We start from the raw sequence: 26,000 nt of genomic DNA, 5'->3' as shown, positions 1-26,000 counted from the left end.
AATAGCTTAGTTTCACAACTTCAGTGCTGTCGAATTCAGAGGCAAATAAATGCATATTATCTCCCTGTCTGTAACACTCGCGCTGGCCTAAATTTTATGTCATTTGGAGGGGAGGATAGATTGAAAGCTGGTAGCTCCATGACTGCTACTGTCCATGGAAAGTTTTCACCCCAGCAGATTTTTCACTGTGGAGCAGGATTCTTTCTCATTGCAGCATCACGGCTTCATATCTAAAATGCTTCATATTTATGTAACAGTATGATTTAGTACCTATTTAGATTGCAGTATGATGATTTCCTATCTAAACCAGGTCAACTTAAGGTTATGAAATTTCAGCTTTCTATTGCTATGGAGATTCTCCTACAACAAACACATTTTCTAGTTGCATCTCTGTTGTCTATTTTGCACTTCTCTATCTTCCAGCGTAAATCTAAATTTTCAATTTTAGAAAGATCAAGTTTTCTTTCCCAACAAAATCTTCTGTATACTCTGGACAAGAGAATCTGTCTGCTCTTCGACAACACTACAATTTTATTTGTAGCTCTGAATTATTCAACCATGACAGACAAAGCAGCTTTATTATATGATTCACTGCAGTTGGGATGGACACCAAGAATCAAAATGTGTATTCAAATGTACAAAACATCCCAGGGATACTCAGTATTGGTAATCAGCACTTTGATTACAGCATGCATGACTTTAACAAGCATTTTTTAAAGAATGGTTGGGTTTTCCTTTTGATGGGCTGCTAATTTTCAGAATTCTACAGGAAGCTCAAGCTGAGCAAGAAAAATTTCAGCTTTACCTGATTAGTTACCTTCAAAACAAATCAGGACTTCTGTCAATTCAGCAGAGAGAAACAAACATATAAACCCAAGAATTTATGTACAAAAATATTACAAATACAATGAAAATTGGCCAAATTAAACACAAAAAAGGATATAGTCATAGTGTGACAGGCACATTCATCTTAATACAGAGGAAGGAGGAATATTGCTTTACTGAGTTTATCCAACTTTGTATATTTCATCAAATACATTCTACAAATGATTTCAAGTGTGACTAATGACTTCAGCAGACTACAGCAAAAACATACTATCACATACATACTAATTTACTCCAACTTGTATGTATCGCATACAGCTATAAAGCTATAACTTGTCCTAAATTACTATAAAGGGAATATGGCCTCAGGCTACCCAACGATGCCTCGAGATGACAGATCCCCACAAACCAGTAAAATAAAACTGAAATAACAGAAACTCACTTCACAAAAAAGATTGTTTCTTGCTATTTATATAATCAAATTACTACTATTAAACCAGCCAGCTCCATGGCACAAATCACTCAAGGCACGCAAGCAAGATTTGGTATAAGAGGAAACCTTTATTTTGTTCCCTCAAAGGCCAAGGAAGCAAATGATCCTATTCCATGAACAGCAAAACCAGTAAAACCTGGTTTTCTATAGCTGTATATCTTGAGACTCAACTTATATGTAGATACTGTGGTGTTTAATAAAGGCTGCATCTTTCCTAGTAGAGGATGCATTAGCAATCTCTCCTGATGCAGAGCTTTTTTCACAGACATTAATAGAAAATTAGCATCTGAGATTTCTATCCATCTGTCAAAACTGATGGCAAATGACCCATGGGAAAAATAGGAGGGAAAGGCAGACAGACGATGTAATCACTTAAGGCCTTTTAACTTGGGAAAACAAGAAAGTCAGCTGAAAAGATTATGATTAGAAAGGTATTTTAACCAAAGCTACAAAGATTGTTATAATCCCCCCCCACCCCAGAATGCACAGGCAGGTAAAAACCCCACCTACTATGCTACAAAGCACTTCTAAGAAATAAACTTAAGAGTCTACCAAAATATCTCTCATTCTTAAAATTCCAAAGTGAGAGTGTTTGCAGACATTAGCTTGAAACCTCATTGGAAAAGTCACCACATCAATACTGAAGCGATTTGGGGGAAATGTTACAATTCACATGTAATGTAATATATGTGAGTAGTTGCCAAAAAATTAGCGCTCTCATTGACTGAGCCAGTCAATGAAGAAATAATGTTAATTTCAACAATCAGAAACAAGCATTTGGAATTTAGAGAAAAACAATAAAATTAGCATCGGATAAACAAAACTTAAATAAAAGCTTCCCAAAGCCTCTTAAACAGTTATATTAGAATTGTTTCACAATTAAAGAGGCCAATGAAAAGATGCTTTTATCTGGCACCTTCTGAAAAATCACACAGTAATTTCTTTAACTTTAATGACTATTCCTGAGTGCTTTTGTCATTTATTTTAGAGTTTCTTGAATCCTAATCTAAAAGAGAATCCTTTAATGGTTCTTAGACCTCTCCGGAAGACTTAACACACTTCCATTTCAGTTTCTTAATTTTATTATGTATCATTAATTACCTTACTTCTTTCCTCTTCTAAATGCGCATTTCAAAATGCAGAGGAAACAGACAATGAGCAAGAAGTAAATAATCCTCTTAAATAGTTTCCTTGATTTTTAGTTTCTCCAGCATATATTCTGATGTGCAAGTTTTCACAATGACTTTTTTTTTTTTTCTTAATTTAAGCATCCTGCATAAATTAATAGACTCACTTTAGTTCTCCCAAGTAAATGGCTGAACAGATAAAACCTGGGATTAACATACAAATTTAGGAATTTGAAGTCAAAACCCCCAAGGTCCAAGAAACTATATAAATAATTAATACAGCTAATTCACAAAGTTCTTGGAATCATATCAGCATTACATGCTTGGAGTCTTGGAATTCCAAGCATAAGGGAACGCCTCACAAATAAAAAATTTTTGGCACATACACCCTACTGTAACTTATCAGGATCTGTTTCCCCAATCCTGTATCTGACATCAGGCTTTGAATAAAGATTTAAAATCTTATGAACCATTCATATTGGTACATATGCTATGAAGCACCAACTAAAAATTTTACATTCTTCTGTAACAAAGGCATCATTCTAACTGTAACTTTTGTACACTCAAGAAACAGGGACGTGTTCTGTTTTTCTTCGCCAAGGGAAACGCCAACAAAGCAAGCACAAGGGTGGCTAGTATTCATAATGAGACTCATAAATAAAGGAAATTATGTGCACAGTTATTCATAAGGTACTTTTCCTCCTTTTGTTTACCATCCTGTAAAGTTCCGTTCATTAAAAAACAGGAAGAGAGGGAAAGACTGAAGCAGTCAGGACCATCACTGCTGCAGCATTAGTTTTACAAAGACTAGAAACAGTCTTAAGTAAAAAATGTCCAAACAGTGTATCTTCTTGAACATACTCAGTGAATTGTATAGAGTATGACAGAAAGATATTCAAATGCTACACTTAAATTCTTCCCGAAAATCCACATTTCAAAACATATTTAGGTTTTTAAAATTAACAGCTCATAAACAATGCGAGATAAGCATCTGGTTTCTGTGTGACAAATGGAGACAGAAATTTAAGTAATATTAAAATAATGCTCTCTGCACAAAACACATCAGAATGGTTACAGTTAATTTGAGAAGACAACCAGTTATAATGAACAATTAAAACAACCCCCAACTCTCCTGTCAATTTAAATGATCCTTATATGAAAAGTAAATTACCTCCATTGAGATTCGCCTGTGTATCCGGTTTCTGAGACAAACACCTGTGGGAGACTGAACTTCATCAGACGATGTTCCAGAAGCTTGGTCACTTTCACCATCTGACCCCATTTTCAGATTTTCATGAACAATATCTTAAAAATAATCCAAAGAATTGAAAACAGTTAATCAGTATTCCACCAAACATCTCTCTTGTACGCATGGAAAACAACTGAATCATTACAGTACGTTGGGTTATATGGCAGAGTCAAAGACTCATCACAGTTATGGTACTCGTGATATACTTTTTATGGCTCAGGAATCACAAAATGAACAGGATTATTTTATAGGACTTCTACACAAACTTTATCATTATTTTTCTTATTTGGTTTGCAGCAGATCTCAATTTTCCAAAACAAAAGACAAACAGTCCAATATCAATTTTAATTCCTATAAGCCACCTTCCCCCTCATGGCTTCAGTTCCCAAACTCCCTCGCTACCTCTTCTCTTTTAGCTGCTCTTGGATATAAAACATTATTGAGAATCTTTAACTTTTTAAAAAATCTGCCTACCTGATGTTAGGAACCTAAATGTATCTTCAGAAATCTTACAAAAACCTGAGGTATATGTGTTGTTTACAGAAATGCCACATATGGCAACTTTAGATTTAAATCCACTGCTGTGCATGCGTGGAGGAAGGGGATGTATTCTGACCATTCAAATAGAGGCCTACAACATCCAACGGGATTCAGCAGAGGACCTGATATTTAGGGAGCAATTAAGTGAAATCTGTGACCTTATGAAGGACTTTAGATAGCAGACTGCCTGAGTTACATGATGTTGCAGGATCTTCATGTCAACCAAAATTGGTACTTTTAACACAATCCTGCAGATTCATCCACACACAAGAGTTTATGTATATTATGTATATATATGTACGTCGCTTAAGCACCACAGGACCTTCCAGACTTTGGAAGACAAACCCCGTAATGAATGAAGAGAAGATCAAGGTGGTGTCATTAATAGCATAAAGAGCCAAATGGCTTGCAAAAGGACACACAATGAGAAATTGGCCAGGCAAACAATTCACTGTAAGTAATGCTCTATCATCATCTCTGAAATATTTGAACTCCAAATTACTATAGAGATTAAATAATTATACATATAAAGGAGGTGCTTCAGAAGACACCAATTTCCCTGTGCTCTCCTGATCCTTGACACTAAGTATTATCCTGTACAGGGTAAAAGAGAACCTGAGGGCTAACTAAGAAGCTCAGAACTCAACCATAAAAAATGCTAATATTAGCAAAACCCACAGAGTTCAATTCAATTCACCAACATACCTGAAAATATTTAACATCTGCACAGCATTACACCAGTAAGAAAAACCAAAAGAGAAAATGCAAGCTTTATCACTATCAACAAGCAAGGAAGCCGGATTTTCTAGGAAAAAAACCCCTTTAGGCCAATGTTTGGTTATCAGCACATCTTCTAAAATGTTTGCCTAGTTTGCCTCAAATAGAAGTCATGTAGACTTCAAAGGATCAAATTCTTCCTCAGTACAAAGAATTTCATTTTATAGAAAACAGAACGGATATAAAAAGATTAACTCATAAGGTACTGGCATCACATATTTTAACTTCAAGTGCTGTAATTAAACACACAAAGCATGCATCCCATGCACAAAGTAAATTTTCCAGCAGCAATGTGGATCTAAATTGGATTTCGATTAAAAAGCCACATTGCATCAGAATTTTCCCTGCAAGTCATGTTCAGATTTGGACTGAATAAGAAAAAAAAAAGCAGCACTCCTTGCATAATAAGGAGTTTCAAAGATGGTAAATACTCATCATTGCTTCTAAAGGTATGGTAGTTTGAACCAGAGAAAAAGGTTTTTGGAAAGTGGTCCCTAAAGATCGGCCTTAACCTTTAGCTAAGCAGAAAAAACGTAACTCTTTTTTGCCAGGTTTCTAAGAAATCTCTATTATTCTTTGTAGTGACTTCCTAGCTGTCTTTTTTAAAATCTTTAACAAATGTTAGGAAATTATTTTTTACTAATATAAGCATTAATGAAAACACTATTTGCAGCAAAGCTGTTATGCCAGCATTGTTGTATGTGGTAAACAGCACACTCACCGTATCAGTTCTTTAATAAAGATCCTCTTTTCAAAATACTTTTCTGAGAGGTCACGTAATCCATTTTAGCAAGGACAGGTCTCAAGATTCTGTTCGTACAATTAAGTGTAACAGCTATGGACAGTTGTTCCCCGATCTATTTACCCTCATGTTAGTATGAGCCTATTGATGGGGCCTCAAAGTCTGTTTTCTTTCGAGAAGCTAGCCAAGAGAGTTATCTGGGTAACCTCACAAAATAAGACTGACAAAATAAAAGAATTATTGTATGCTAAACCATAGAGCAATTACATCATTTCTTTTTTAAAAAGACTGACACTTACTAAATTAATAATGATTGATACTGTCATACTTTTTATCTTAAAGTACAATGTTCAATTCACAAAAGTGTTTGTATTATGAAATTACTACAAAAAAAATTACACTTCAACATGCAACACTTAGAACTACAAAGAGCATCCTTGTTGACAAAGATGATTCTTCTGTTAAGAAGACCACCTATGCACCTATACACAACTAAGGACTATTTCAAGAATCAGTAACACAAACCCATACATGTAGGGCAGATAGCGTAGCTGCAAGGAGATTCTGCTCTTTATAAATCAGGAATGCGAAGACAAAGCGGGTCTGTACCACGCCAGTCTAAAAATTCAGACTTAAATAAGACGACCGTCAGTCTATTGTGAATACTGCTGTGATATGATTAATTCTGGTTTGCAGATATTTTAATTATGTTCTAAATAGGGATACATTTATACTTTTTAAAAATATCTTGACTGGGTTATCATCTTATATAAATGTGTCCTTTTATTTTTATTCAATTAAAAAGGCATTAGTAGAGCCTTACGTTCATTATTTTAATAGTATAAACCCAGGAATAAGGTATTAACCTAGTCATTTAAATCATTTTACACAGGTGCATGACAATAGTATTTGATTAAACAGTGATGAAAATCATGCAAATATTTCCTTAATTTCAGTAAGCTTTTCTATAGGCCCGTTCACCTGCACCAAAGCCAGCTTACATGGTCTTCAGAGGTTTTAATAGTTCAATAATTTATTGACTTGCTTTCACTGAATACCCAAGCCGTTCTCTTGCACAGATGTTTATTTTAATGTACTCTACGTATCTAATTAAATATCCAATATGGCTATGTAATGAAAAGCTGTAGATGACTACAATATAACAGGAAAACTATGGAAGTACATTTAAGAGAAAAGACTGTTCTCATTTCAGCTGTGAGGAACGCACCACAGAAGAAATTCATACAGGGAACCTACAGTGCAGCAAATGAGAACTCCTCCAAGTGAGCTAAAAAAATACCCTCTGATTAGTCAATAGTGAGTCAGACTGCATGATCTTTCCATCTTATTTCAAATTATTACAAAAACAATCACGTGACTTGCATATTGGATAAAGGTGTGCTTTTGCAAAAGCTTGCTTTTCTGTGAAGTGGCTACATTTTACGATTAGTTTCACTAATAACGATTAAAATTGATGAAGGCCACAGTGAGAAATTGCCTTTGCTGTTAACATTACCAAACTATGAAAGCTGTCTGGAAACATCATTCCTTTCAATTCCAATATTCGCCATAAAGAAACAAAACTTCTCCATAACTATATCAACACAAGTGGCAAAGGCAGAGATAAACTCTCCCCTGTCTGCTACTGAGGTTCACGAGGAGGGTCAGCTTCAGTTGGCTTTGCACATTCCAAGCGCCTCTCTGGTGTTCCCAGTAATATAAATACGGAACAAGGACAACTAAGTTGGCTCTGCATTCAGCCAGATTAGATCCAAAAAGGGTTCATTAGCTCTGCTCCATCGTGGACTACAGCAGTTAAATGCTTCTGGAGGTGCGAGACTTTAGAAGCTGTGCAGATACACATGAGCTAAAACACCCTCAGCTAGACCTTCACTCACATCAGTGGCACGACTGACTCACAATTTGGCCCGAGAATCACCTATGTTATTTAAAATCATCACGATAATCGAATACTAAATTAAAAATTATTACAAAATTTTAAACAGCGGCACACCTTCTAGAGATCTCTTCAGAATTTTTGTCTTTACAAATCATTTTACATAACTTAAAGCTACCACAAGTGTTTCCAGGTAGAAATTATTTTAAAAATGCTTTGGGATTTTACACATTACCACAACAGCAGGAACTCATGTTCAGTGCTCAGAAAGCAAACAAAACTCCAAAACATCCCAGGCTTGACAACCAATTTTTAGATTGATGACCTCATTCAAAAGCAAGCAGTATGAAGATGCACCTGTGGCAGGTCTCAGATTAATATTTTTTATTAACCAAATAACCATCCTTTAACTGCCATCATTTTGTGATATTTCAATGATATCCCTCTGATAGCATTTTTCCACCATTGGAACAGACAAAAAATTGGAAAGAACAGAGGATGAATGAAGAAGGCAAAGAAAATAAGAAGTCTCATGTAGCGTGCACATCTGACCGTTTCATTTCTGAGGTCATTATCCCAAAGGAGAAAACCTCAGCATCCTGCTGAGTAATAACCATTCTCATATGGCAGGAACAAAAGGAAGAGAGATGTGAAGGAGGAGCAAAAAGAGCATTAGTAATGAGCTTGTATACGCTTATACTTGTGTTATCTACCAAGAGATAACATGTACAAATAGCTTAAATTTTCATCAAATGAGTTTAAAAAAAAAAATAAAAAAATATCATTAATGGCATCATTGCATCCAAAGCAAAAAGAGGTATTTAACACATACATGTAAACACTGAGTAAATCTATTCCATACAACTTCAACAAAATTAAAAATTCTACAGGAATCTGTAGCTTTTTAAAACATGTTATTATAACACTTCCTACAGACTAACATATTAAAATTGTGAGTACTATTTAAACACTTCATCACCTATAAAACTTGATCACCTGAGAAAAATAAAACTAACGGCATTCTTCTGCAATACTTATATATTAGTATTTTTTTCAGGTGAAAAAAAAAAGTTTTGGGAAAACTGGAAAATCACTAAAAGAAACCAAAAACTGTTTATGAATTTTCCTTTTGCGAAGCTGATTTGAAGTTCATAGTGAAATTTTGAAGAGGAATAAGTTATTGGTAAATTTACATTTAACAATTCTGATGTTTTTGAAGGCAACAGACAAGAGCAGCAGTACAGAAATACACACCTCTGCTGTTCCTGTACACAGTTTATATACATCTGATTTGACGAATAATCCGTAAATAACTAAATATTCCTAACCAGAGATTTCTTTAAGTACACAATTATGCATTATTTTAAACTTTGTATTCCTGTTAGCTTCTTGGCAACTTAAGCAAACTTGGCTAGGCAAAAAAGAAAAAAATAAAGTGTACAGGACTTCAGTGAAATCAGGAATTGATACAGTAGTCAAACTGTGCACACTAAAACCTGTTTTCTTCTGTGATAACAACGGTTGCTGAAGCCCATTCAAGAGGACAGAATTCTTTTTTAGTTTAAGTGGTTGCACAAACAGCAAAAAGGCAAGGTTTTGACCATGACGAGTGGTATTACAGTAGAGGAGGATATAAGTGGTTTGACTACTATCTTGAAGACTCATAGCTTAATCCTGAAGGAGATCAGTTTATCGCACACTTCTAAAAGAGGGCAGAAGATTGAAAAATTCATAAAATTCTAATTAAACTGTGACTTGCTCTCAATTTCTAGTATCAATTAATTAAGCATAATTTAAATTAACATAAAAGCAGGGCAAAACATTAATGGTGACTGGAGGCAGCAACATGACAAATTACTTGAAGGAGAAGAAAAAAAACGTTGTAACTTATTTGCCCCAGACAACCACAAATATAGCTCAGGACCACAACAAAATGACAATTATAGTTGAGCGGCCTTAATTTATCACCGAAAAAAGCAATTTTTTTTCTTATAATAATGAAACGTCTAAGTAATACAACAGTTCTTTTTAAATTCCACATAAAGGATGACTATCATCTGTTTTTATCATATCCAATTTATTGTATTTCTCACCAAAGCTTAACTGAGATGGACACACAGGTTTCTTGCAAAGTATTAAGAATACTTTGCAACTTTGCAATTTGTAAAAAATTCATGGGGGTGATTTCTGTGTTATTGTAATTGCTTTCTTCCTGAAAATCTTAGAGAGACATTCAGTACCTTAAAACCAAGTTTCTCTAACAACTCCAGAAGAAGATTACTGCATTCCCAGAGATTTATTAAAGCATTAGAGTAACCGTATCTCTTGCTAAGAATCAATACAGACATTATTCTTCATAGAAAAATGAACTTAAAACAAACAATGTAGTAAATTACCTAATCTGCTCCCATTTCTGGGCATTGCCATGAAAGAGCCGAGGCTGCCCCCTATGACGCTATGTGGTCTCCGTAAAGGGGGCTTCTTGAAAGATCCTGTGTATTGGTGGAGAAATGAGTGCATGCTGTGAGACGTTGGAGGCCTGCCATTCTTCACAATAGGCTCTACAATTCACAAGGATCAAAATATTCATTCCCACAAGCAAGTAGGAGAGTCAGGAACATGCCAGAAGAAAAAAAAAAAAGAAAAAAGAAAAAAAACAGTTACTAGACAGGAAATCACCACTTTGGTATGATTCTCTTTCATACCAACAGTAGACCATCATACTACTGCCATTTCTCTATTAACAAATTAATACAAAACACGGCATTAAGAATTACCCAAATTTCATTTTATTAAATTCTGTCACTCTGCTGCTGGATCAGTAAATGACCTGAATATACAGTCTAAAAATGCGAATAAAATGAGACGGTAGCTTTCAGTATCAGTTCAGTTATTTTCTTCTGTATTAATGATTATTAATTAATGATTATAGCACAATGTTTCATCTTTACTATAATTTAAACAGACCAGCTGTTAGATCAACTCAATGATGAGCAAATTCAACCACAAAACTTTGGAAATATTCTCCCTCTCAAAATTCTTGGGGGTCACTAGTAGCAAGGCCTCGCTACTTGAAGTCCTTATAAGCAAACATACCTGTCTATACCCACCAGAGCTGTCATGCCATAATAAAGGTTGTTAACTTAAAGGATATTAGAATAATTATGTATTCAATTAGTTATTTTGGCTTTCTATTGAATTGTGGCTCAAACAGTTAACTGCATTTAAAACCAGGACTAAGATTTGTAAAAAAAAATAAATATTACTGATAAACACTTTCTAAGAAAGATGAAATGTTAGAAATTTTAAAACCTTATCTACAAATGTATACAGAAATTAAGCGTTTGTGTTCTCTCAGCACCCCGACTCTGCACACATGGACTAGCACTCAAGGATTGCCGTGGTACTAGAAGCAGTCCAACTCTAAAAACACGGAGGATTTTTTTACCCCAACAAAAAGCAGAACAGATGTCAACTTGCATTGATTGTCATAAAACTGAACCGATCAGAACCACTGACAAAGCCATTCATACAAGAAATTAAAGAAGAAATACTCTCACTACAGAAAAAGTACCCAGAGGTCACAGCCACATACCAGCACTGTGCCTGTAACTAGGAAAAAGACCTGAAGATATGGCCAAACACTTCAGATTCAAGTAATTTTATTTTTCCGTCATTCAATTCTAATTACCATTACATATACGCGTTGTTTGGTATTATTCAGAAGACAGAAAATGCAGCAGCCGTGGATTGAGCAACCGCAGCGCGAGTGCTGCTGGATGGAGTGGCACCTCCCGAGGCATTTCTGGAGCCACTGCTCCCAGGGCGTAACGCAGCCGGGATCTGCTCCGAGCGTCACTCACGCCTACTGGGACAGGGAGCAATCTGGGCTGTTATTTCATCACCCCGACTTACATTGTCACATGCAGGAACCCCAAAACCTTGCTTTCCCCTCCAAAATAAGATAAGAAGAATAAGGTAGCTAGGAGAACTTATTTTACGGAAAGCGGAATTTCGATGGTAGAGGAAAGTAACAGTAACAACTTCCTAATAATCTAAGGAAAACAGGATCCTGAAGGGAACCCTGTCCCACCCCACATGTACAAAAACCTTCTGGATATATTATTATGATAGCAAAGAAGAGAAGCAGAACTGCCCAAGGACAGGCCAGTGACTTTAAAAAATAATTATGAAAGGAAATTTTGCATATTAAACATGAATAATACATGAAGACAAAAAGAAAATATCACTTTAACTCAGCTGCTGCAGGAAAAACAATATAAAAAGAATGCTTCAGGCAGAAAAAAGAATGTGGAAGGACTCATCAGCGCTGTTATGAACCTGCCTGCACCTTTCAATTAGCATCCTTCATAATCACAGCTTCAAAGTGGGTGAACATGAGGAAAAATACACCATACATCTGTGTATACGTTCGTGCAGGATGATGTGTCCTCACCTTCAAAACTCTGCCCACCTCTGTCCCAAATCCTTATTTCTGTTTCTAATACACTGCATCACTGCTTTTATCTTAGAGTGGTATCAGCTCCCTTGCTGTGTGCCTTCAACAGCAGATTTATCCTAGGGCAGCAGGCAGCAAATTCCTCATCAGTTTTTGCATAGAATCTATTGGTACTTCCACATGACAGGAAACAGGTTCACATACAGCACAACTACTGCTTTTGCTTTTTGCATATTCAAATCTGCTTTCTGCTTTCCAACTATCTTAGTAATCTTTGGTTTGAATTTGATCTAGTTTCTAGACTGAAAACCTTACACTGAATTTACACACAGTACTGAACAAATGAATGGTAACACTGAAAATCCAAATACCTGATGAGTACATAGTTTGTTTTGATGAGACAGTAATCATTGGTCATAACTATGATGCTTGGTGGGTTTTAGCGGCTAGTTTGCGTAATTTTAAAGTTATTACTTCTTTGTGTTCCTTATATAAGCAATAAATAAGACACATTAAGCATGTAACTTACTTCATTTTAATTGTTTCTAAAACTACATTCTTATGAAAAATGAGAGCGAACCCAAATAGATATTATCTTCAGGAAAACTCCAGGAAATAAAACTCTCCGCCCTTTGACAAAGCCCTGCTATACCAAGCAAAGCAGAAGCCCCTCAGTGTTTTGTTTTAAAGCCCTAATAATAAACCTAGGAAGAAAGTTCTCAGATTTTTTTTTTTTATTAGTATGGAAATGAGTGCTAAAAATCCCTCAGATATTTTTTAGCTCGGCCACTAGTGTCGACAGCCTTACACTTTGGAGGATAACTTAAACCCTGAGCAAAGTGCTGAGACAGACTAATGCTCGGTAAATGCATCTCCCATGGCAAGACCATTGTCTCACACACAAAAATGCAGATCATGTTATCAAAGTAAATATTAGTTCTCTCATCCTAATGAGAAACTGAAGGTGCCAGGATACATCTCAACAAAGGCTGGAGAATCACCAAAGGCAGGACAGGAAAGAAAAGAGACAGGGCCATACAGCTGAAAGCAAAACTCTGCCTTTGAGCGTGCCAGTACATGGCCTCAGCCATCTGCCCACCCACACCCACCTCTATACATCTGCGGTCGCTGAGGATTCCAGTACCACCAACCACACTGGCGTGTACCCGTACATGTGGCCTATAGCTGCACTCACAGAATTGAAATTTCCCTTGTACGTTGTGGGTTTTGTCGACTCATGCTAAAATTAATCTATCTCCAGGAACTGTGTAGTGCGTAAAAAAGGCCAGAGTTTATGAATACACTGAATGACTAAGTAGAGATTGAGTTTTATGTTCATTATTAACATGACAGTGTGATGAACACAGATGATTGTTTTAAAAATTTGGTTTTCTCACAGCACTGGTAGATTTGCATGTATTTTACAGTTTAAAACAAAGTTCCCAGAATACCCTAACATATGAAAAGCTCAGCTCAAATATAAGGATAAACACAGACCACATTAATAAGAAAAAAGCAAATTTATATAAAAATGAAAGACAAATGGTTGACATAATAAGATCCAATTATACAGAAATAACTTTTGCCATCATGGGCAACTATTACCTTCATGCACTGTCGTAAGTACTGTTCTACATTATGGAGCCCATTATAAAATTTAGCAACAATAATTTAGGTCATGTAGTAGGACAGGCATAACTACCGACAGACAATGAAATGAAGGTTACAAAAACTCTCAGATTAATAGTATACTTCTGACTAAGAAAAGTATTAATAGTTCTTACTTGCAAATGTTTTTTAAAATCCTAGTACATACTAATTTACAGAAATGAAGGATCAAATGGCATTTTATTATGGTATAACATAGACTTACGGTCTGGAAAAGTATTTTTGTTATATACAGTAAAGTTTGCATTGTCATATGCTAGGAACTTTTAAAGAAACGTTCACATGAATTCTGCATTGTGTGCTGCCGCCTCCCTGCAAACGTAACAATAATAGCTGAGAGCTGAAACAAATACTGAAAATGATCGAGCAAACTCTAGCTAGAAATTAATTTACTAGACTGTTTATTATCATTTTTGTGCATTTATAAGAGACAAGATTTAAAGAAAATGCTTTTGAAAAAGGTATTTAACTCCCTCTGTCTGAAGATCCCCAAGTACTTCTTCCAAAGTTACAATTGCATTTAATTCATTTAAAGAATTCTTTTTTTTTTTCAGGGTTATTAATATGTTGAATCACTACATTTAAAGGGTAATGCTGCAGTTTTTAAGGTGTAAATTTAGGGCAACTGCTTGATCTTGAATAAGATGAGTCAAAACCGTAAAAGTTAAATGCCTTTACTACATACAGCTGCTATAAGCTACTACTTATAATTTTATCTCTGTGATTATAGGTTTAATTTATCTTTAAAAAAACCTGCTTCCCTATATAAAAATCTCAAACATTCCTTACATTCGCGTCACTGTACTTGGTAAATATAACTCAGTAACCACTCAAAGGCTTAGCTGACATGATGGAGGTGTTTCGGGTAGCGCAGTAGGTATTTTCATGGTGCTATTGGTTTAATATTAAGCCACAGCCAAAATGAACGCTAGAATTTAAGAGGGGAGTAGAAAACCACCAGAAAATCACCATGCCACTATGCAAAAGTGTATGGATCGACTGCATTTTGAGTATCATGCACAGTTCCGGTCTATCTCTCTCAAACAGATTAAAACTGTAGAAGTATGACACAACCCACCGACTTGTAGGAGGGCTGAGGAGGGCACCAAGGAATCAGCTGCATCCAGCAGCTCCTCCAGCACAAGAGTGAGAATCACTGAAAAAAGCCAGCCGCGGCAGGTTGCATCCAGCACACAGCAGTGGCTCTTCACACCGTGCAGTCTGTGGAAACTCCTCACCACAAGATGTTACGACTATCAGAAGCTTACGAGACTCAAGGGGAGACCGAACGAGAAATCCGCTCAGGGTTACTAACTGCACAGAGACTTGCCTCGTTCAGGAAGTCTCTGAACTAGAAACCGGCACACTACTCTGGGGAAATGGTGTTCTATTTTGGGCCCTAATCTTAGACTTGCCCTCAAATGTCATCCTCAGAGAGTGGAGAACAGACAGGCTGAACTTCAGCCCTCCCTTATGGCGCAAGACTTCTGCAGCACCTGGGCAGCTTGCTCGCAGTGGCTCATGCTGGCATCCCCATGCCAGCGAGGGCTTTATTCGTTATTTATCTCTAGCTCTCTTTCCTCACTCTCCTCTATAAACTGTAGTTCCAATCTGATAAACCTTATAAATATGGAAAGTGAGCTGAAAGAGAGACTTCTCAGTGGTTCTTTTAAAATTGTGTTTGGTCAGTTGTTACTACGTTCTCTTCTTATTTTGGCTACCAAATCACTTAATCTTTGACTCATCTTTCAAGGAATGTCATTTCAGTTCTTACATTTCTTATGCAACCTACTAAGCTATCATGCAAATCTAGTCTTTAAATGTGAAAAAAAGTTAACTCAAACATTCTGAACAAGACTATTTATAAATACTATACTGGCGTACAGGATGCACACATGGTTTTCTTTTCAATGCCCCTGAACACTTCTTGAAATATAAATGTCCTGCTTCTCTTTAATTTTATATATATACACACACATATATAGACACAGACACTTTTTTTTTAATGCCATATCCATGTTATCTTCCTTAAGTGTGCATCTTCACACATGTTTAAAATTGGGCAACGCATGGTGACTGTGCACTGTTCTATTACTTGATTTTCAAGTTTGGCGAACGCTGAGCTGCCGGTTTATTTCATTTGGATTGTTTTCCTGTATTTCTTGCATGCTATCGTTCAAACTTCCGTTATTATTGGCTTAATGCAAAATAACTACAACAGCACTATTCAAAGAAAATACTGTTTAAAATACAACCAGCCTGGCTTACTAATGTTGTAAGAGTTGCTAGACCATGTTGCTGATCTGTTTTAGAATACACACATATATTTTAAGAAAATACAGTCCCCAGTAAGGTACCGTTGCTCTGCTAAGTTTGAAATAATGCCAACGCCAATGCTAACAAACATACAATAACAGAATAACTCAAATGAGCTGCTGAAATCTTTCAATTGTAAAGTGACAGAAATTTATGCGTGAACATAAGTGAAACTGATTTTTTTATTTCATAATTATGAGAACTGTCAGAGTCAAGTAGAACAATAGTGTATATAACCGAGAAGCTTGTCTGAGGAATTAGTTAAAATCAACTATTTTATGAGGTTATAAAGATGTCTCCTCTTTCTCCTTTAACTGCAATTTAAATTAACCACAAACCCTGACCTGAAATTACTCTCAAATTAAGCAATTTTTCAATAAATCCCCAATGTTTCTTTTCCTTGCCCATCTATCTTAACAAAGAGCCACACTACTGCTTTCTTTCCCGTGCTGGATTTACTTAACTGGATTTACTTAATCTGAGCTCCAGAGAGCCTGCAGAATTGCCTGGCATTTCTATGCAAGGCCTCAGCAACTGACATACTGTCACACGTCAGTCAGCTGGATAGGAATATAAATGCATTTTTAAAAACATTTTATGCATATATAATACCACATATTCAACTAACTCTTTTTCTTTTTTTATGTCCCATGTGTATCTCTATTATGTGACAAAAAGACCAAGATGGCTTTCAGATTTCACTACCTAAATTTTGGAATGATACTGGCTTCAGCTAGCTTTAATAAAGAATCAAGATCAGCTGTCATACATGGTGACATTTTCCCTTAAATCAAGTGTCTCTGACAGAGCTGAATAAGTCTGCAAGACAATGTATTATTCAGTAACCACTATCCATTCTGGACATGAAAACCATATAAATACATAAATATATATTTTAATTTCATACAAATCAAGTGTACATAAGAGGAGTTTTTTCTAATCAAAATAAGACAGGTATTGGAGAAATAGCATCTATAATCTCTGAGTGGCATATATAATGGGGATTGAACCCAGGCATGCTCCGTATTGTAAGCAAGGATGAACTTTCATGCGATAGCAAGCCTGCCACAATTCACTGCTGCTGCCAAAAAGGTGGCTCAAGGTCCTTCCCCAGCAGAAGTGTAATTTTGATTTAGGTTTTTAAACTAGATCACCACAGGGCACACAGAGTGCAGGTGCTGACAGAAGGTGGAAGCAGAACCTCACTCGCCACTTTTAGCTGCAGCTTGACTTCGGACCGGCTCAACTATAACAAAGTATCACTGAACACCCTGAGAATCAGCTATTGGTTTTTATAGGACAGGACTCCACGCAGTTTCTTTTCCACCCACCTTGACCTCACCCTTGCTCCAGAAAACTTCCAAGGTTGGTATTTTTTTTTCTTTTCCAGTTCGATAAGAGAATGAGGAAGTGTCAAGACTACACGTGTGAAACTAAATGTTCATTCTCCACGCAGCCTTGCATTCACGAAGCTTGCAATGCATCATGATAACCTTTTAAAATTACTTACAGCACTGCCTGAAATGCTACTGTCGTAGAGCTTAATCATATTTTGGCACCATCTACTACACACATTCATTTAACTAATCTGAATGTACGCTCTATTAATGATTACTCAATTTTTACAGGTCTATTGGCAATAAAGACTGATTTTTTTTGGACAAAATATTTTGAACAAACTGCTTTCCTGAAGGAGCTGTTGTCAAGAAGCCCTTTATTTCTACAGAAATCGTAGAATGTAAGCAGGTGAATTTCTGACATCTCAGAGCTGGTATACTGCACTGTACAATATTTAATTACACTGCTGTAAGGCTGTCAGACCCACTCAGCAAAATTAGTTGATTGTTTTACAGGTCTATTGGCAATAAAGACTCAGCAAAATTAGTTGATTACAGATGATGGCTCCCATAGAAGAAATATTTAAATAACCCAAAGCAGCTTTACTTGTCCTGTATCTGTAATCTCAGGGAGCTGCATCAGGAGCACTGTATAACATACTGTATATTTATACATTGTTTTATGGTGTTGTTTCCTTGGACTCCATTATGTGATAGCCAGGAAAACATTAAGTCACTCTAAAAATAGAGCAACCACTCAATACCACTTACAACTGTATTTATTCATTAAATAATACGATAAAACCTTCAAACTACTGACTATTACAATATTAAAAACTTAGCAGAACCTCAAGGGATTCCTCCCATTGCTCACAATTAATCCATTTGAGTATTGTAGTCATGTGCAGAGCAAACGTTCTTCACTTGGAAGACAGAGAGCAAAAAGTATCTGTAGCACATTTGAAAAAATATGCCGATGGAAACCTAAAGAAACACTGTCTTCAAGTTTCTCCCAGAAATGAAGTACCTCAATGATTAAAACGGCACTGTAACATTCTTTAAACTTTTTTTTTTTTTAATTTGGGACAAAAAGGACAAATTTTTCCAAGGAGCCTGTTTAAACTACAAAAACAGGACATAATATACAGGCAAAAAAAAAAAAAGAGATCAAGACACATAAAACACTGCAAAAAGCCTTTCAAAGTTGACTTCACATACAATGAGGTTTTGCCTTCAGTCTAGGTACCAAGACAAAGAAGATCACAATCAAATGAAATATATTCAAAGCCAAAAACCTGCCTTTGGGATTTATGCATTCCATACTGTTTGAAAGATAATTCTCAAGATAGTACTTTTGGTCATCAACGCGTATTGGAACATAAGCATGGCAGTCCCGTACCTCCAGTCATGTAGGTATGACACACCACCACCAGTTACTGAACTTCCCTTTAAAAAGCGTAACTCCAGAAGGCATCGCACTACACCAAATCCTTGAGAACACTGTTTCAGGTACAATTTAAATCAATGCAAGTCAGCATCACAGCCAAGATACGAGTATCCCTGGCCTCCATCCTTGCATCCCCACGCACAACCACCCTGTAGCTTCCAACACAAATATCTGTGAGGCCACACTGCCAACCAAATCACGAAACAGAAGATATGGCTCCTTTCTGCCCTACTTTCAGAAATAACTGTGGTGGCTAGTTACATGTATTTTACTTTTCTGTACTTAAGTCCATCTGAATGCCATTTGAGAATAAATCTCTACATATCCATCAGTGAGTCTACACCAGCAGAAATCTGGTGTGTTTACAGAGTCCACTTCTGCATCTAAGCATCCTGCTCTCCTGCCAAACCCATGTTCGCTTGTGAAGGAAAACACTTATGGATGGACAAGCCCTATCCCCCCCCCCCAAGACTACGGGTCTCTGCAGCATGCTTTCAGGCACTGAATGTTCACGCTCATTTCACTTTATAAGCACTTCCACACATGAATAGAGCCTCCAGGTTTTGTGGGAAGAAGCAAATTAAAACAGAAGGGAAGAAAGAACACTATGTTGTGCAGCGTATGTGGGATGGAAAAACCATACTGAACAGTAATAACAAAAACTGATGTATGCCACAGCACAGAAGGGTACATACAGACTATAATAAAAACATCGTCAGTACGGTGTAAGGGACAGTACAAGGTTCAAGATTTAGCTGTGACGACTGCCAGTTATTTGCAGTAATCTGTAGCTCTAGAATGAGCTCTAGCGCTTCTGGGGATTTCTCCCCCCCACCTCCCCCAATATTTTTATATTGATACTTTCCTCCAGTATCAACAGAGGAATTTTATTGATTTATTATCACTAAGTATTTCTGTGCTCATATTTTCAATTCAAGAACATTGTCTTGAAAATATGTTGCAACACACTGTTTTCCTTCCATACTCAAGGAATCACACATAGCAGATGGAATGGGAGTTTCTCAGCTGTACTGAAGACGATATGAAATGACTACAACTACAAAGACATTTGGATGTTCTGAGACAGTATTGCAATGTGTCAGTTTTTATAAACATTCATTCTTCTTATCAGAGTATTAACTAGTCATTAAGGCCTTAAACCTAAAAAACACTTACGCACTTTACTGTAGCTGATCCTTCCATTATTACTCACACCTGTAAAATTACAAAAAAATTATGCAAGTGTTTGTGAGACTGGATCCTATGATCACATCACTGAGCTAAAACAGACGAAATGGAGATAAATACTATTCTAGAAATTCATGAAGCCATTTCTAACAAAACTTCACTTGTTTTGGTTTGGTATGCACATGTGTATATATCCATATTTAAAAATAAAAACTGGCAATACAGAATGGCTTTCCAAGTTACTTATATATTAATGCAAGAGCTGTGGACATATTTTTGAACATATCTTGTAATTATTCTTAAGAGCATGCTTGGAGTTTGTGATAACATTTTATAATATTAGACAATACGGCTACATTTTTCGCTTTCATTAGAGAGCATATTCTTATGTATTTAAAGTATTTGCATAAATTTTACAGTTAATTGGGCTTTAAATATGCATGAATTGGATGTTACTTCTAGCCAATTTTCATTAGTGTGTCATTGGCAAGGAAAAATTTCAGCAGCAAATTTAGTTGTCAACTGCTACAAATTACCATTTAGTATTTTTAATATTAATCTGAATACATATATTAAGGTAGAACCTAGAATTAAAGAAGCAAGCTGGCACATTGTTAGTGTGCTTGAATCAAGACAGAATGAAAAATAAACAACAAATCCAACTAATTGGTTTTATAAGTTGAAACACTAGAGACCATGAAAAGCTTCTGTACTTAAGACAAAAGAATAGCCCAAAATATACTTCATACAGTCCACAGTTCATAAGGCTTCAGATGTATATTACGCATTTCACTGGTCCCTCTACTTTTATGGTTTATGCATTTGATTTGGTGATGCTTCCTCACCCAGAAACCAATCATGATGAACATAATTTGTAAGGCATATTTAAGTATACATAGGTTTCTGGTCGCTAAATAATTTGGTGGTGTTCCAAAAAAAAACCAACAAAAAACCAACAACCAAAACTCTGTGCTACTGCATCGAACAATATGGGTTGATCCCTGCTAATCCCATTTTGCTGCTGATGGATGAGTGCTGCATACCGAGATTCACGCAATGAAGGAGGCTGTGTATGAAATGAGATTGCATACAAAAGGTTAGCTGATTCAGTGGTATCAATGCACTGCAAAGAAATCAAAAGATATCTATCTATTTTTATGTCTGAACTACAAACGGGACAATTTGTTCTGCATTAGGAGCACCGTTCTTTAAAAGTAAATCTTCAAACAACCCACTCAAAGCTGGAGCTAATCACAAGGTGGGTCTCTGGATTGGAGCAGCAGTTATTTGAAATCAGAGGCAGTTGTTCTGGGAGAGGAAACATTTGGCAGGGGGCTGAACAAGACAGGTTATTGCAAAAGGGTGACCATGAGGAAAGGTCCTTGGTACTATGTGCACGCGATCTACATCTGGAATCGCAGTGCTTTATAATAAAGATTTTACAGGACATGTATGTGAAAATCAGGTAGAGATGAGCACGGATCTTAGGTCAGCACAGATGTGGTTTTCTATGGACGTAGCCTCTACAACCTCTACGCTCCAGTAACACAGCCGGTTTCCAGCAAGGAAAAAACCTAGTGTGTATAAAATTATATCCTTCAGTGAACACAACCATCAGAATGGAATGACAGGGACAAGACGGGTGACTTGCTAGGAAGAAAAAAATAAAACAAACCCAAATTGGACAACAACAATGGAAGAAAATTCTACTGTGAAGTCCTTCAGTGTTCAGGGTCTACCCTTGCCTTCTGGCATGAGAACAGTTGCAATGCCCTTCAACTCTCATTTCTCAAGTTCATGATGTAATAGCATTTGAAAATAAACCACATATGAAGAACCACTTTCTGAAGACTGTTTGTATCCCTGACTTTGATTCTTTGTAGATCAAGATATTGGCTTTGATTTACTAGACTGTGCTTTTTAAGTTCTTTTAAGAACAGATCCAAAGCCTGCAAACTGGGCACATTTGTGCTTCTCTGTTCCACAGGGTAAAAAAAGCTGTTTATTCTTCTTAAAAGCGGAACTAGGGAGACGGTTACTCCTGCCTTCCGAGATCAGCACCATCGCAATAAAAGATGCACTTTCAAGATCTTAATGCCGCTATCACTTTATAAACTATTCAAGAGACTACACCCTCTCATGTGTCCCAGCTGGATATTTTCAGTTAGTACAGGCTTCTTAACACTCTGATTTTATAAGACGCCAAGGCAAATCTTTCTCATTTAAGCACTCCTCTGTAAGTAAATTTTACAAATAATGTCCACTGAAGGATTTTTTTTCCCAGCTATGTTCTCTACCAAACTTCTCTTTCACCAAAAAAGAGAACTCATTTCCTGACTCTTTTTTCCAGCAATTGTTGTTGCCCAAACCCCGATTCCTACAGTCTGTCTGAAAACTACTCCTTCCAAAATATCTTGATCTGTGGGAAAGTTAGAGCTTCCTTTAGAAAAGCAGGACTAGCTGGTGTAGCAAGCATTTTCCAACCCTACTTTTTAAGAAAAGTAGGGTTGGAAAGGAAAGGAAAAACAAAGGAGAACAAAAATCCACAAAGTAGTATCCTGTTCATCTCTGCAAGATCAAAGATAGGACAGATACTAACATCTGCATTCTAGAAGTATCAGAAAAAGGAAGCAAATGTCAGTAAACCTTTTTTAAATGGCATAAAATTATGAGGTAAAGAGTACGTATAGCAAAAGTACAGTTAATATTTACTGTTCTTCCTCTTTCAAGAGGATCAAGACCTCAGGGTATCCAAAGATACTCTGCTAAGGCACTAATAACATTTTGCAGTTGTAAGCATAGCTTGTATTGTATCACACAATATTAGCACATAAGCTTCCTTTTGGCCAATGAAATAACATCGAAAGCAAAACAAAAGGCTCACTAAAAGCTAAATAACAAATTTGTCATTAGAAACATTTTCTTGAATTGTATTTTTATCATTTTAAATATCTACTGAGAAGTTAAATTTGTCAAAGTCTAGCAACTAGCATGCAGAAGACATCTAAGCATTGCTGTTTGAGAGAATTCTCAGATAAATATTACAAACTGCTAACAGATTCATACATGATTTAAGATGGTATAAGCTCATGCTTCTGTAAACAAGTTATTGTGTCCCCTGCCCCTTGAGCTGGCACCCAGAGCATGGTCCAGTTTAAAGTAAAATCTTTTTCTTCTTCCAGTTTTTAACTGAATCAATTCAGCAACCCACTTCACTACATTCACCGATGCTGGTGACGATTTTTCACACTCATTTCGCAGCATGAAAGTAATATTCTTAACACCTATTCACATAATGAGATCAGTCAGAAGCATATACAGGTCTGAACAAATATGCATCATCACAAGGGCTAATGCAAATGAAACCACGTGGGACAACTGTTCAGTGTCTCAGAAAGTACTTAATACATACCAGTACAAAAAAATATTTTTTTGGTAAAAAACCAAAATTATTGTTTCAGATTGGACCTGTTGTATCAACACATAAAAAGCTGTAATAAACATTATTTTCCAACCTATTGGGCATAGCCCATGATGAAGACAGGACAATAGCAATGAATATACCAGGGATTAAGGGTAAAAATGAAAAACATGAATAGCTTTGTTTTGCCAAAGGTAAATTCAGCTTTCAAAAGCTTGGTATGCAACTGACCTTGGATGGGGTTTTAAAAGTCTGCAGGGCAAATTCCACGGCCTCTAATTCTGCTCAAATTTGCCAGCCCTGTCAGTTTTCAGTGGGAAAATTTAGATTTATTTATTGGAGTGAAGTGTGGAAAAAAACTTCTGATCATTTGATACTTAAGAAACTCTTAGATGTCAGCAGAGCAAGAAATAACACTAATCAGCACAGATGAAATATGACTTAAATGCTGCAGCCCAGGAAACAGAACAAAGCAACAAAATCTCTTCCAGTCATTATTACTGCAGATTGCATTCAAAAGCAAGGTCATCATTAATGTGGATTTTACAGCAGCCAGTACATTTATGGGATCAGCCAAAAGACTTGCATAAGAACAGGCAAGCTGGTCATCCTGAATGTTTCTAGTTGCCTTCACATTGCTGAAGAGAAGAACTATTCAGAGACATGAAGAGGTGACAGAATTCTCAGACTAGTGCGCTGCATCACCAATGATAAGGTAAACAGGTTTTTTTATAATACTTAAGCAATTACTATCAATCATATTACCAAATAATGATTTTGAGAAAAAAATATTAATTTGAAGCCATATGAAGTTGATGTGAGACGCACTCAATTCATACAATTACGAGTTTGTTTACTGAAAGAGCATCTATGATCCTTGCTGCACACCACATTAAAATATTGATTTTAATTTAAGCGGTATAATAGTTCATTATCAAAGGAAAGCAAACCAATATGTACTAACATATCAACCTGTTACAAGAACTAAGGCAGTCACATGTAAGGTAAATCAAAGGAAAAGGTTAGTGAGGAAGTTCATGCAATTGTGAAAACTCAAATAAAACCCAACAACACTCACTTTAGGGGAGCCTGACAAAATTCTTACATTTTCTGGAAAGTGAAAGATATGCTTACCATTATCTTTGCTGCTGTTTTCTTCAATTGTCATTTGTTCTGCTAGCTCAGACAGCGATTCATCAATGGTCTGGCTTCCACGCAAGGTTAAGGAAAGTCTCCTCTTAAACTTTTTCATTCTATCAATATTAAGTCTGGCTTAAGGAAGCCTGAAAAAAAAAAGATTAAAAAGTAAAAAGTGAGAAAAAATTAGTTCATCAGAAAACAAAATTTAATTACCTCACATAAAAATGCAGGACGGCTTACAGAAAATCTAATCAATATGCAAGTTATCCTTAAAATGCTATCCTTAAAGCAGGATTACTCTACTGGACTGAAGAGTATCTTGAGAGGTAGGTGTCCATACGTTTTTTCATTTTTTATTTCTGTTAGGGAAAACAAGAATTTTTGTTTTTTAAGAAAACAAAACAAAAAAGCTCATTTGATCACTAATTCTACAATCCAATAATAAAACAAACGGTCATCTGAAAACTTGATGAGTGTGCCCTCTGTTGCCTCCTCTGCAGCCTTTTTCACCAAACCCACCGAGGAGTAGGCTGGAACCTTCTCTCTCTTTCAGCCCGTTTGTTTATGGATGAGAAGTTACTGAACTTCTCTATATTTTCCCCTTTTCACAAAAGGAGGAAGGGGACTACACTAGAAGTCTTAACACAAAAGCAATTCTCAAACCTGATCCCACCTAGGGAAATAAATAGCCAGAGCCTGATAACAACAGCTAGAATGGACATTTCTCTACCGTCAGGCAACAAAACTAAACTGTGAACAAAGCAGGAGGCACTTTCTCCGTGGAAAGCAGAAAGCAAACATGCAATAATAACTGAGGTCCAGGCCAACAAACATGTTGCCACAAGTCTAAGCTACTAAGTGAACTTTGCAGCGTGCCATATGTTTGCCCTTACAGGACAAGCAGCGCAACTCTGTTCTGCGTTACTCCATATGGACAATTCACCCTAAATATCATTTCACAATAACTTGTTTATCTGCTCATAGCCTCCAAGAATCACACAGGCAGTGTCAAGCACACTATACTTTCAAGTCTGAACTGCTCGTATGGTTTTTTTCTGCAGCAGCCTCTTTGCAATCCAAAACGTGTAATTCACATACAAAATAGAAAAGATGAAATTTTCCTTGTTCTCCTTCGAACAGAGAAATGCAAGAAGTAGTGCACTATAGATATACATTTAATAATTGTGAACACGATTACTTATATATTGACATTGTCCCTTTAAGTATACACATTTCAACTGTGAAGCTAACTCTCTGTTTAGATGCTACATAATAAAAAGAAAAAAATAATCAGTGGAACAAGTTGGAAGTGGTTCTTGGTGGTAGGAGAATGCATACATAGACTAAACCATCACAAGACTAGATCACACAGGA

At 36.3% G+C, this 26,000-nt stretch overlaps 1 protein-coding gene across 4 annotated transcripts in view; it reads right to left on the bottom strand.

Moving 5' to 3' along the window:
- Positions 1–24,769, bottom strand: part of CDK17 (cyclin-dependent kinase 17) — a 56,209-nt gene extending 31,440 nt beyond the window's left edge. Inside the window, exons 1-4 of one of the 4 annotated variants that reach the window (XM_009882585.1) lie at positions 24,621–24,738; positions 20,054–20,092; positions 10,047–10,211; positions 3,617–3,750 (exon numbers count right to left, since the gene is read on the bottom strand). In XM_009882585.1, the coding sequence (XP_009880887.1) occupies positions 3,617–3,750; positions 10,047–10,211; positions 20,054–20,092; positions 24,621–24,738 (456 nt within the window). Of the gene's footprint in view, positions 1–3,616; positions 3,751–10,046; positions 10,212–20,053; positions 20,093–24,620 lie in introns of all 4 variants that reach the window. The other 3 variants (XM_009882587.1, XM_009882588.1, XM_009882589.1) reach the window with 3 other exon arrangements.
- Positions 24,770–26,000: the final 1,231 nt, after the last annotated feature.

The sequence above is a fragment of the Charadrius vociferus genome, unplaced genomic scaffold (genome assembly GCF_000708025.1).
Source record: "Charadrius vociferus isolate BGI_N301 unplaced genomic scaffold, ASM70802v2 scaffold72, whole genome shotgun sequence".
NCBI lineage: Eukaryota > Metazoa > Chordata > Aves > Charadriiformes > Charadriidae > Charadrius > Charadrius vociferus.
This window is presented reverse-complemented; position numbering and strand designations above follow the sequence as displayed.